This window comes from Mastomys coucha, unplaced genomic scaffold, assembly GCF_008632895.1.
Source record: "Mastomys coucha isolate ucsf_1 unplaced genomic scaffold, UCSF_Mcou_1 pScaffold15, whole genome shotgun sequence".
Lineage (NCBI taxonomy): Eukaryota > Metazoa > Chordata > Mammalia > Rodentia > Muridae > Mastomys > Mastomys coucha.
In genome coordinates, this window is record NW_022196897.1 from 23126811 (window position 1) to 23140355 (window position 13545).

Here is a 13545-nt window from a genome sequence, read left to right on the forward strand (position 1 = left end):
CTAGAAAGAAAGCTTCAATCTTGCAACTCTTATTTACATGGCGCTAAGAGCATCTGGAGATTTAGACTATGGCAGTTTTCCACTTTATCTGAGCAAATTTAAAAGCATGGTGTCATCTGCACTAGTCCAGTTGACTCTAACACAACAAATAAATCCACACACAGACGGGGTTTGGGTTAGGATGGCTCAGCTTTCTACCTCTTGACATCACAATATATTCTGACTGTTTCACAAAACAACTGACATAAGTTTCCTTATCAGTTTAGGAAAGTGCCTTGTAACAATTCTAGCTGATGCCAAAGATAAAAAGTATTATTAAAGCGGGAGCTTCTAAGTTGCAAAATGTTAAGGATTAACAGACTAATTGGAAGAAAAATAGTGTCCTTAATCTACCAGCAACCTGTGACTATGAATTGTCTAAAGTCACCCAGGAATCTAACATCCAAAGTACTTTTTTCAGTAAACATTGAAATAAAATGAATCACCACAAATAAATTGTAAAAATACAATTTACTTTTAGTATCACTACTATCAAATTCTAGAACATTCACAGGACCCCCAAAAGAGAAATTTTGTACCCAATAGCTGCCATGCCCTTGTAATCTTCCTGCCTATTCTAGATAAATAGACAGAATCATATGTGGCCTTTACACTTACATATAGTATGTATTAGTTATCCTTTTTACAGCTCAAAAGCAGTTCACTGTGTGGATATGCCACCTGATGTGTATCCATTCTTTTAGTTGATGGACATTTCTACTGTTTCCATGTGAAGTGCTTGAATACATTTGTATACACATAAATTTTACCACAATATTACTATACTTAAAAGATATGTTTAAAAGCAAAATAATTACATCTTAAGCACTCATCATATTTAAGTGTATTGGTAATGTATGGGACCTTTAATTACATTAAATCTTCAGGAATGCAGCAATGATCATAATGAGGCAGTTTTCTACAACAGCCAGGTTTAAAGTCTCCCCACAAGACCATTTATGATCATGTTACCGACTGCCCAGTAAAGAAAATTAAGACTTACTTTGCTGTTTGCTGAGAATTTACTGAGGCTTTATGTACATGGTTATAATCAGTTCCTATAAATACTCTAAAGGCAGCATTTTCAAGAGTGTGTCAAAGTCAGAGAAGTTAACAAGGGGCTCCTCCCCTGCGCACTGCTCAGTCTTATGCTCAGGTTCGCTAACTGTTCAAAATGAAATAGCATAAAGCTCTTTCTCAGTATCAATCTCCAGCTGTCACTTGGTCCCACTCACTTATCTCTCTCTCCTAAGGAAGAACTCTTCTTAGGGGTGCTTTTGGCTGATACTTTGCATCATGATGAAAGGCGACCGGTTCCTTTTCTCTCACAGTAGAGAACTGTTCAGGTCTAGTAAGCAGCAGTTTGGCTACATGCTCCAAAGTCAAAATTTTTATATTCTTCTTTTGTGACTTCATGTCAAAGTTCTGAGTTTCCAGAAAGAGCCATGTTGTCATGAATTGAATCCTGATGCGGTGTTTTAAGTCACTTCAATCCATGGTAGAAGAATGAATTTAAGTAAATGACTAATTACTCAAACATTATACATAAACCAACACCAAAATGTCAAAAAAGTCAACTTATCAAAAAAGAACCTTTTGTTGGCCTATAGATGAGAACACAGGATCTGTTTCAGTCTATCATGCTTCCAACGAAACATATTTCACCTCTCACTGCTCCTATTTACAGAGGGTGTCAATTTTAACACAGACTGAATACAATTCCTCAGCTTGCCTTCCCTGAAGTGAAAGTTTCATATAAAGCCACTTCTCTGCAAACAACTAACTCAGCTCCCGGACTGTGTTCTTCTTTTAGGTCACCATTATCTCACGGTCTTTCTTTAACCAACTTCCAGGGAAGAAGATCAGCATGTTATTTAAGTTTTTCATGCTTTAGAGTAGAATTTGTAAAACCCAAATAAATTAATTTACAGATATCCAATTTTACAAACTAAAGGAGGCCCAAATCAATAAAAAAGAAACCATCGCCCAACGTACTGGTCTACTCCAAAGCAGGACATCATCTTACCTGGTGATGTCATACACCATGAGTGCACCCGCAGCTCCTCTATAGTAGCTCCGTGTAACAGCTCTGAACCGCTCCTGCCCTGCTGTATCCCAAATCTGCAGTTTGATTTTTTGGCCACTAACTTCAATTATTCTTGTACCAAATTCAACACCAATTGTGTGAGGACAATCAGCCATAACTGTTGGAGAAGAGAAAACAGCCAAATTTCAGAAAACTTGTGTAGAAAGCAGCACAAAAATGCCATGTTCTCAATTATATTTTGCTTATCAATTACAACATATTGGCCTCTTTCTCCACTACCCACGATAAGAATTGTATTCTAAACTTTAGCCAGTGATAAAGAATCCTATTAATTATTTCAAAACTAATTATAGTGAATAAATGATACATACAGAAAAAAATGTTTCTTACGATAATATATTTTGGAGGTGGGAAGCTGGAGAGATGTCATAGTGGTTAAGAACATTATTTGCTGTCCTTCCAGAGGACCAGAGTCTAGTTCCCCACACTAGTACCACCTACACTGAACAATTCCAACTGCCTATAACTTTCAGCTAAAGGGAATCCAACACCCTCTTCTGGCCTGTGTGTACCAGCCCACATGTAATGTACACACTCATATATACCAATATGCATGCACACGCGTGTGTGCGCACATAAATAACAAATAAATAAAAAAGTTGATTAAAAAGATACATATGTAAAGTAAAAGAAAAAAGATGGGATTATTTAAATTTAACATTCTAAACTTTTAAAAATTAACTCATGCTGGGCAGTGGTGGCACATGCTTTAATCCCAGCACTTGAGAGGCAGGTGGATTTCTGAGTTCGAGGCAACCTGGGCTACAGAGTGAGTTCCAGGACAGCCAGGGGATCCAGAAAAACCCTGTCTCAAAAAAGCAAAAACAAAACAAAACAAAAAGAAAAAAAAAAATTAACTCGCACTGTGCAGTGGTGGCACACACCTTTAATCCTAGCACTTTGGAGACAGAGGCAGGTGGATCTCTGTATACCAGGGTCATCCAGGGCTACACAGAAATCCTGTCTCAGAAAATCAAAATAAACAAACAAAATCAAAACAACCTGCCACGATGATGCACATCTTTAATTCCAGCCTTCAAGGAAGCAGATCTCTTTGAGTTTGAGGACAACTTAGTCTACATAGTCAAGTCTAGGTCAGCTAGAGCTACACAGTGAGACCCTGTATTTACATATAAATAAATAAATAAGAAGAACCAAAGTGAATATAATCATATATCATGAATTTTTAAAAAAATTAACAATTTAACTGGCAATACTACTGTATTTTATCTGCACCTATTAAAAAACCCATGGCCCTCGGGCCTGGAGAAATGATTCACCAATTAAAAGTATGTACTGATCCTGCAGAAATCCCAAGTTTGGTTCCCAGCAGCACATCCATATGGCTCACAACCATCTGTAACTCACTACAACTCCTGGGGATCTGTTGTTTCTGACCTCTAAAGACACTTGCACTCACATGTATATAACCCTACAAGCACACACACAAACACACACACTTAAAAATAAATCTTTTAAAACAAACTGTAGAAAAATAATCATGGTACTTTAAAAACTCAAGTGTAAATACATAATCAAATACATAAAATACACTAAAAATAGTAATCTTTAAAATGCAGAGAATGTGACAATAAGCTACTCATCTTTTTTACCTTTCATATTGAACTTACACTTTTTTTCTGTAAATTGATGAAGCAAGCAAGATTTTCCTACTCCCATATCTCCTGTTTAAAAAAAGAGAATGTTTCAGATGGCAATTACATTTCTCAATTTTTACACATATAATCATCTGCAATGACTGCTGCGTATCAGCATATCACACACATCACAAGTTTCTGAACACTTGGAGAACCTGCATCTTCCTCCTTTATTATAAATTCAAAAGACAAACTGAGCACTTCTAACTTTTAGCAAGATAGAATTTGACCGTAAATTAGTGTTTAGTAAATAGCCAACAAGTTGAACAGGACTTGTAACAGAAAAATTGCTGTGGTGAGATTTTTTTAATTTGAACTCTTTCCAAGTGGGTATCCCAAGTGCATTTATTGGTCTATGCAAATGAACTATCACAAAAGCAAACAGAAATAAATAACAAATTAAAATTTTGAAGCTTGGCTCACTATGTTGTTTTACCTCTACATTACAAGAGATGCCATCTCACAAAGTTATACAAACTTGACATCCAAGCAAAAGACATGACCTTTCTTTTCTTTTTTAAATTTATTTACAGGTTGTTGTGTTTTGTTTTCCACTGTAGAGATCAAACACAAGCCCACAGCCAGGATAAGCTTGTAAGAGCTCTTCCACTGTCTGCAACTCAGCACAGCATCTAGGCTTGTACCTGTTATTTATAACCACTCATGGATACATGCATTAGGACAACTTGAGCAAGCTCTTGACATTTAATAAGAAACAAAACTATTTGTCTGTGTGTGTGTGTGTGTGTGTTATGTGTATATCACAAGCAATTCTGAATTGGTGTTCTCTACCTATTTTGGAATTCAAGAGGACCTGAAAACTTTTACGACACTGAGGTCTTTCGGCACTAGCAGGAAATTAATTTTATAACCCCAACACTAACAAGTTCATAGGTGGCCCTAAAGAACAACCACCATCATTTCACTGGTGCCCAGAAACTAGATAAGTACCCAGGCAATGATGGAAAAGGCATATGTAACTTCATCAAAAAGCTTTAGTCTGAAGTTAATAAAAGCAGGCACTTGTGTAGCAGTATGTTTAGGTACTGCTGTATAAATGTTTCATGTGTTAACTTCCTTTGGAGGACAAGCATACACGTTAAATAAACTTACCAATAATAATATACTTAAAGATGTAAGAGTAGTTGTACGGTGCAGTTGCCATGGTGGCACTAAAAACAAAGAAAACTATGTTACTTCAGAAAACAGTTCACAAGTTATAGAAACCTATTATTACTGCCCTTTCCAAAGGCAGAGCAGATATACTGCAAACTTACATACACATACTTACATATATACATCTTTTAAATATATCATATGTACTAAGAAAACAGTGACTACACAAACAAAATTTGGTCTAAGTCAGTAAAACTCCCAAACTGATCATAAACTCTCTCTTGAATGTTACTTTAATATTCTCAAGAGATCCACAAAAATATGAAAAAAATTGTTTCAAAACACTCTAAAGTTTTACTCTAGGAAATATCAAAAAAAGTTACTCTGGAAATCTTTCAAAGAAAATCTTTATGAATTTAAAGTCAAACATCAATAGTTGCTTCTCCCTTTAAGGTACTTTTCCTTGTTGATCAAATAAGTTATGGTATCAAAAGTAATCACTAACATAAATACAAAAATAACTTTCTCCTCTAGTTTAAATCAATACTTAGCAAGGAATATAAAGTCTAGAACAAGCATGTAATTCAAATCAAACTGACATCAAAATTAGATTTTACCACACAAAACTGTTGTTCCTATAGATTTTTAAAAAGGAGAAGATAATTAGCAGTTTCATGTGGCTCAACTTAATACAGTATTTAATTATTAAAAACACACGAATTAAGTTCTGTATACTATTCTAGGAGGAAAAAATGCTATAAAGCTATACTCACACTTATGAAATCCAAAAGCTTACATATTTAAGATACTTCCAAAGATCACAGCCCACTCCTTAGTCATCAGGTAGACTTAACCTAAGAAAACCCCAATTTCTTTCCTAAACGTTCAATCTCACAGGCACAATTACACACATGCTATTCCTGGCTGAAACTGAGGAGACTGAAGGATTTGTCTGAATGCAGGATTTTGAGGTCAGCCTGGACAATGCAGAGACCTTTGTCTCAACAACAATAATCTTCCCAAATAATTCACGTGCCATATAAATGTTTCATGTGTTAACTTCCTTTGGAGGACAAGCATACACATTAAATAAACTTACCAATAATAATATACTTAAAGATGTAAGAGTAGTTGTATCTCAACATGTCTAACACTGTGCTAGGTTCTAGAGAAACACATCCTAATATCGATAATAACATCTAATGAACTTATTTTTCACCAGTTTTCAGCTAAGGAAAGACAAAAATCATACATCCCAAAACTTATTAACTGTTCAAAACTGTGCTTCCTAGTGTTTTAATGAATATTTTGTGATAACTTTGCTATATTTCAAATAAAATTTCAACATAATAAAACTGAATCTAAAGGAAGAACATCTGCAATAGGTGAAGAATCAAGGAAAAAGAAATCCTTAAATACAGAAAACTAAAAAGAATACATCACATAATTACAGTTACCTTTGCTGTACAGTCAACCCAAGTCCATTCCTTGCTCCCAATGCACCCAGCATGTTGTGACACATAATCAGTCCTCCACATCGCAGAAAACTCCCTTAACCAGTTCTTTCAGGAGGAGTTTTTCTAGTTGGGTCAGCTGGGATCCTAGACATAGTAACTCTTACCTCTTTTCCAGCTACTACAAGGGACTCAAACTTTAAAATGAACTTGGCCTTAAAGGTAGGTAGTAAAGTGGCACAGCACATGCCTTTAATCCCAGTACTCAGGAAGCAGAGGCAGGAGGATCTCTGAGTTCAAGACCAGCCTGGTCTACAGTGTGAGTTCCAGGATAGCCAGGGCTATACAGACACAGAGAAACACTGTCTCAAAAAAACAAACAAAAACCTACAATTATTTGGCCTCAAGATTAAACTTGATTTAAATTATTTACCAGATCTCTGAACCAGCTACTTACAAGGGGTAGAAGGAACCCTCAAATTAACTTAATTTTCAAGATTATTAAATTCCTAATGTATTAATTTATTCTCTGTATGGAAACAGTACATTCTTTTCCTCAAATTAGTTTTTAATTCCTAAAACCCCTTTCCAAAGTAATCATTTGTTAATTAGTTCTCTTGCACGCTTCCCCTTGATTTTCCTATTTTCTTCCGGTCTTTTGATTAAAATTTTAGGTACATACTTTGCTTCCTTCTATTTTATTATGTTAAAATCCAGCACCAAGGAGGCAGAGATAATCAGATCTCTGGAGTTTGAGGCCAGCCTAACTCTGTATAGTGAGTTCCAGGACAGCCAGGGCTATGCTGTTATAGATAGATGATGGATAGATGGATGGATGGGCAGGTGACAAGTAAATAGATAAATAAAATTACAGGGCTTGTGCTGTATCTTAGTGTTGAATGCGTGCTTAGCATGCACAAGCCCCTGGCTTCACATACAACACCCAAAAATCATGGCCTTTAAACAGTCCCAAAGTCAACTAACTTGAAGTGTTCTAGGAGCAATTGTGAAATTATAATTTAATTCTACTTGGGCTGTTTACATGCTAGTTGTCACATATAGCATCCTCTAAAATGTCAACTAAAATGATGATTTTTTTTAAAAAAAATATTAAGTATTAATGTAGTAGTTTTCTAAATAATCACTATTTCAGGATGAACACAGAGGTTTCATTTTTACTTCACTACAATAATTTTTGGTTCAAGTTTCTTTTATAATTACAAATAAAAACCCTAAAAACATAAATAGAGAGACAGTGCTGGGGATGTACCACAATCGATAAGTGTTTGACTAGCATGTACCAAGACCCAGCTGCACACATAAACAAGATCTGGTGGCACAGGCCTGTAACCTAGCACTTAGAAAAAACATCAGCCCTGAAGTTTGAGATCATTCCTGGCTACATGCTAAGTTTGAGGATAGCCTTAGCTCTACATGAGATACAAACAAACAAAATACAAATTTATCCATTTCTGCAAATGAATAAATGAAAACATCTTTCTTATTCAAAAATAAGAAACTGGTAAATTTTAAATAATCCCATAGTTGTCTATTCAATCAAAATTACATGTTTACAAGTCATATTCAAGGGGCTCCTTTTTGAACAAAGCTATGCATGCTTTCTCAAAGTATGCCACTGATAAAGTGAACAAAATATTTTTGCCTAGCTTTGGAAAGAGAAAAAATATTCCTCTGCTATTTAAGGGCAAGTTTGTTTTAAAAGCTCAAGGGTCAGAAAAAGGCAGAGGGTGGGGGATGTGCAGGAAATGCTGGTTAGTACACGCTGAAAGCACACGCCACTCAACACTGCAGTATCCACTGGTTTAAAAAGAAAAAAAAAGGGGCTTGGCAATATTCTATAATTTGTGTGACTAAAATGCATTTTCTTCCCATTTTGTTTTGTGAAATAGGGTCTCATTATATCATCCCAGCTTGCCTGGGACTCACTACACCATCCATTTATAATACTCCTGCCTCAGCCTCTTGAGTCTGTGACTACAGGAAGTGCCACCCTTTGTTCCTTTTTTTTTTTTTTTAAATAAAAATTACTTGGATAAAATTGACATAAGAGCTCCTTTAATGCCTTTGATTTGTTTATAAGAAAAACAAAGGGATTGCTGTGTTTATGAAAACAAGCATGATGAACCATTTATAAATTAGTAACACAACCGCTATCCTTTCCATTTTGGGGGGCACTTAATAAGTACCAGGCAGTACTCTGAGTGCCACTTCATCTGACTGCTGTCTTCATAAGACAGCTACTAGGTTCCTCATTTTACAAAAGAGGAAATGATCTCAGAGGAAAACAGTGTGTCTAGCTCAGGCAGTTTGGACCAAATCTAACTGTATCCAGCACAGTTAACAACACAAATTCCCTTCCACAAACAGCACCATCCTGCCTCCTCCGGGCGATTACTTTAAGGCACAGACCTTTCACCCCTTTGCTTCTAATTTAACACTCTGAATAAGAAATATTAAATAATTACATTTGGAGTATACACAAATTTAAGAAACATTTATAGTTGGTAATGATCTGTGTTACTGATACTAATACTTACACTAATTCTTAATTCTTACAACTCTGTAAAGCTATTATTTTTATGTAAAAATTGAAGAACCTGAGATTTGGAGAAATTCACTACCTTAGCCAATGTTATAAAGTTAGTAAATGGCCGACTCAGAACTTAAGCTCAGAGGCCTGATTACAAAGAGCATATAATGCTCTCACTTAACTAATTATTGAAGACATGCAAGGTGGACACATGACTGTCCTTGGCTATCAAAAGAAACCTTCACAAAATGACCTACAAGCACTGATAATTGTTGCACTATGTAAGCAGGTGGCCAGTTTTAAATATTAAGCATCCTTAATGTTGCTTTAACAAAGGAGTTTTCAACTTTACCTTAGTATGAAACATACCTATGTTAAGGGAGTATATAAGCTTTATTTAAAGATGGAGCACACCAACTGTATAAAACATGCAACATATTCTTTCTACTTAATGAAATCATATACATATTCCTGAGTCAATACATCTAATATCTAAATGGTTACAAAACATATATTGCATGCTAGTCATTGTCAGGTCAAACAAAATCAGATCTTTTCCTGAATAAGATCATATAAATGAGTTTTAATTTTTTAAAAAAAAAAATGTATTTCACGAGTATGAACATTTTGCCTACATGTATAGTACTGCTCTGTGTCAGATCCCTTAAAACTGGAGTTATGGATGATTGTGAGCATCTACAAGAGCCGTGGCTTTTATCCACAGAGCCATCTCGCCAGCCCCAAATGATTTAAGGTGCTGGTAGAGGCCTCAGAGTAAAAAACAAAGCTCCTACTAACAGGCATTTTCTCAGGCTTATATTTTAACTCCTATGTGTTTATTTATACACTGTCATTCACTGTTTATAGCTACTGTAATCTATTCCTCAGATTACTACACAATCTTTACATAGCTAATTCAATAGCAAGGGGAAAGAACCCTCTAAATTCTCCTGGTGACCTAACGTCTGAATGTTGCTCTTCACTTTTAGGGTTTTTAATGTATGCATTTTGTTATAAACACTGGAGACAAGACTACTTTTGTGATTAAACACCAACATCATGAAAATACCCCATTATCTACAAGCACAAACCACTTGGAAAGGTTTTAACAATAATCAAAAAAGGGAGTAGCACTGTCTCTACCTTCATGGAACTCAAGAATGGGTGCATCCTTGCTTAGAGGCCCCTGAACTGGAATGCTTGGCCACTTGTCAGTCAGGTGGACAGAAAACTTCCATAGTTAATCTAATAACCAATCTAATCAAAATGATCGATTTTCTTTCCATAATAGAAATAAAACCTTGGAAAACAACCTGTCCATTTCTGAGACCAACTTTTCATAACTCACTTAAGGTTATACTTTTGTGTAGATTAATGTAAATAAAAAATTTTAAATTCCTGATTGCTTAACAATGTCCCAAGAGAAAGACAATACCTTCCCACTAATGATAGTGTGCTATGAATAAGAAATAAAGTACTCCCAAATCTGTTTTCTGATTTTCATAAAAATATTTAACAGCAACAACAACAAAGTGATACCTGCACTTGAAAGGATTAGTAAAAGTTTACTAATGATATGTCTGAGATCCAGGTGAGTGTAAGAGGAACAATGTAGAGATAGACCAAGACTGTTCACTGCAGGCAATGATCAGTAATACAGTATTAATGCTCACTATACTGATGCTTAACTTTGCAAACTTTAAGAAGTTTGAAATATAGTATTTCTTAATATTAATAATAATTTGTCTCCTGCCAGACTTTTAAAATACTTTAAAATACTTTTATGTGTATGACTGTGTGTGTGTGCACATGTGGGCACACATGTAGATATTAGAGAGAATAACTAGCATGAATCCATTCTTTCCTTCTACTGGGTGGGTTCCAAAATCTAACTCTGGTTGTCAAGCGTTGCAGCAAAGACTTTACCCGCTTAGCCATCTTGCCAGGCCCACATAGCTAACATTTTTAATGACATAACACCTCAAGAGCTATAGTTTGAACGTTTTTATCTTACATATCTTGCTAAGAATATGCAAATAAGACCTAATAAATCCTGGCTGCAAGAAATTTTCAAGCTGTGTTGCAAAGCTTAAGTTTACAAATATACAATTTAACATGAAAAATAGAAAGCAGAATTAAAAAATAGCCTTAATTCCAAGGAATTTTCAATAGCAATCAGAATCTAAGGTTTTTACATTTTTACAATAACTCCACTTACTGAGCCCCTAATATAAACTAGCTACTTTATAAACAATTTCTAATCCTTTCACAAATAAGGAAACCAGGTCAGAAGTGATATACTGATGGTTATATGCTACTAAACGGACAGGTAAGATTAAGCCAGAGTCTACTTTAACAGCACTTGTTCAACAGATATTAAACACCCATTATATGGCTAGCAAAACTACAGGCACTTACAAGATAAACCTGAGCTTTCTTTCGTTAATTCTATTTAAACCTTGAAATAACTCTACAATGTGGGCACAATTTATAAGGACACTGAGTCTTGAAGGTTGGCTAACTTGGTTAGGGCCAATTAAGTAACTAGGTAGGAAGTGTAGGTATGGTTTGGGAGATTTTACTTGGCCATGCATGAAAGCATGTAGGTTAAGGTTTTGGAGTCCCGGTGCCTTGGATTCTTATTATGGTACTGCCATTTCCTAGTTACACAGAATCCCCGAGAAAATTCCCTGCTGAAGGGAAGCGAGAAGAGGGAGCTGCATTATTACTGGGTCAAATTTGTACTCAATAGCCACACTTACATAAAAGGTAATTGAAACAACACACCTCGACCAGTAAACTTTCCAAGAGTTTCTAACCCTTGGCTGTGTAGCCACCAAGAACATAGCTTTCTTCACAAAAACAGAGGAAATTCTACCACCACTTCTCCTCCAAGAGCATTTGCCAGAGTAGCAGCTGACAGGATAGATTTTGGATCTTATCAGTTACCACCCAGTGTGAAGAGAGAAAAAAATGGAATTCAGTTGTTGCGTCTCTGAACTGATCCAGTATTGTGTGTCTCAGCCCTCGTGGAACGTTCGGTAGTACAAAACACCCCAACCAGGATGGGAAGAAGCCAGTCTGTGTTCCATCATTACTCAGCTACAGGACAACTTCTGGCTTCGGTCCGTCCTCCCGCCCCTTATAAATAAATGCGGAAAACTCTCAAAAGGCACTCAAAGCAAGCTATGTGTGAAGACACCTAAACCCGTGCCTGGCACACAACTGGACTGTTTGCATTCCCATTCCATCGTCTTTTCTCAAATTCTCGAGACGCCCAAACTTTTTTCCCTTCGTTATTTCTAGATGCTGTGTAGGTTCTAACCCGTGCAGGCTGGCCAGGGACTTTACTGGGATTCAGAGAGCCTCGCGAAGAGTCCCACACACCCAGTCCTCAGCCGGGACTACAGAGCGGCTGCTTACAAGGACACCGGGGCCAGCCCGAGATGCCGAAGCGCTGTCTTGTAAGATGAGGCCCTGCAGGGTGGGATTGCCACGGCTGGGGCTCGTGGGTGGCAGGACGGCGCGACACGCGTGGGGAAACACTGCGGGGGTGGTCTGCACCCGCGGGCAAAGGCGGCGAGACCCGGGCCTGCGGAGGCCGGGGCTGCGCCCGGCAGGCCGGACAGAGGTGGGAACACACCCTCCCCGCACGCCTCGGAGCCGGGCTGCGGGCAGGGAGCGCGAGCCGGCCGGGGCGGCGCGGGCGACAGCTCGCCCCGCAGAGTCCTGTCGGGCCGGCGCCCTCCGCCGACCCCCGGGCTGGCCGCGGCCTGCGAGGCCAGCCCCGGACGCCGCCCGCCTACCTCTCGGCTCGCCTCCGCCCCTTGGAAGGGCCGGGCCCGGAGGCCGGCTCCGGGCGGCCCTTGCGGAAGGCCTCGGTTACCTGGGGGGTTGCTGGTGGCTGGGCAGCTTTCCGGACGGGAGGGGGACGTCAGGACGATGAAGCGGAGGGCGGACGCGGCGGGAGGGCGGCCGGAATCGGTCGGCCGAGGCCCTGGCAGGTAGGCGGGCTGGCCGGAGGTTGCAGACGTTCGGGCGGCAGTCGCGGCGGTGGCGGCGGCTGCTCCTGCGGCTCCCTCAGGATCTTCCTCGGGCTGGCCCAAGATGGCGGCGCTCCCTGCACAGGGTTTCCTGTCACCCTCGCAATGGGCCGGACCACAAAAGAAGGGGGGAGGATGCGCGCGCAGCCAGCGGAGCCCGGAAGAAGGTGGCGGAGACCAACCTGAGGGCCACGCCCCTTCCTCAGTTCGCCCCTCTGGAGTAGACCCGCCTCGGCCTCGGCCCGCCCCACTGGTCCTCACGCCTGAAGGAGGCGGGGAAAGGGGTCTGCGCAAGCGCAGTCGTGTGCCACGCCTCCCGGCGGGGTTACTGCGCAGGTTCGCACGCTGCTTTCTAAGGGTTGACAGTGTCCGGAATTGTCGCCGTTGGAGATTTAACTATTTTTAATACGCGTAACTGCTTCTCACTGGGCCGCCTCTGTATACCGGTCTCTGGAACACACACGTATTTGCTGTATTTATTCAACATTTACTGACCAATTGGAGACTAGTAGGAACAAGGCTGGCCAACACCCGGAGCCGCTTCTCTTGCCATCAGAGGCAAAAGGGTGGCTCACAT

At 39.0% G+C, this 13545-nt stretch overlaps 1 protein-coding gene across 2 annotated transcripts in view; it reads right to left on the minus strand.

The window, feature by feature from the left end:
- The window catches only part of Rab14 (RAB14, member RAS oncogene family), a 21170-nt gene extending 8003 nt beyond the window's left edge, over positions 1 to 13167 (minus strand). Inside the window, exons 1-4 of one of the 2 annotated variants that reach the window (XM_031369983.1) lie at positions 12812 to 13167; positions 4918 to 4976; positions 3778 to 3831; positions 2066 to 2243 (exon numbers count right to left, since the gene is read on the minus strand). In XM_031369983.1, coding sequence (XP_031225843.1) covers positions 2066 to 2243; positions 3778 to 3831; positions 4918 to 4969 — 284 coding nt within the window. In that variant the 5' untranslated portion in view covers positions 4970 to 4976; positions 12812 to 13167. Of the gene's footprint in view, positions 1 to 2065; positions 2244 to 3777; positions 3832 to 4917; positions 4977 to 6019; positions 6081 to 12811 lie in introns of those variants that run through there. The other variant, XM_031369981.1, reaches the window with a different exon arrangement.
- Between the last annotated feature and the right edge of the window lie 378 nt (positions 13168 to 13545).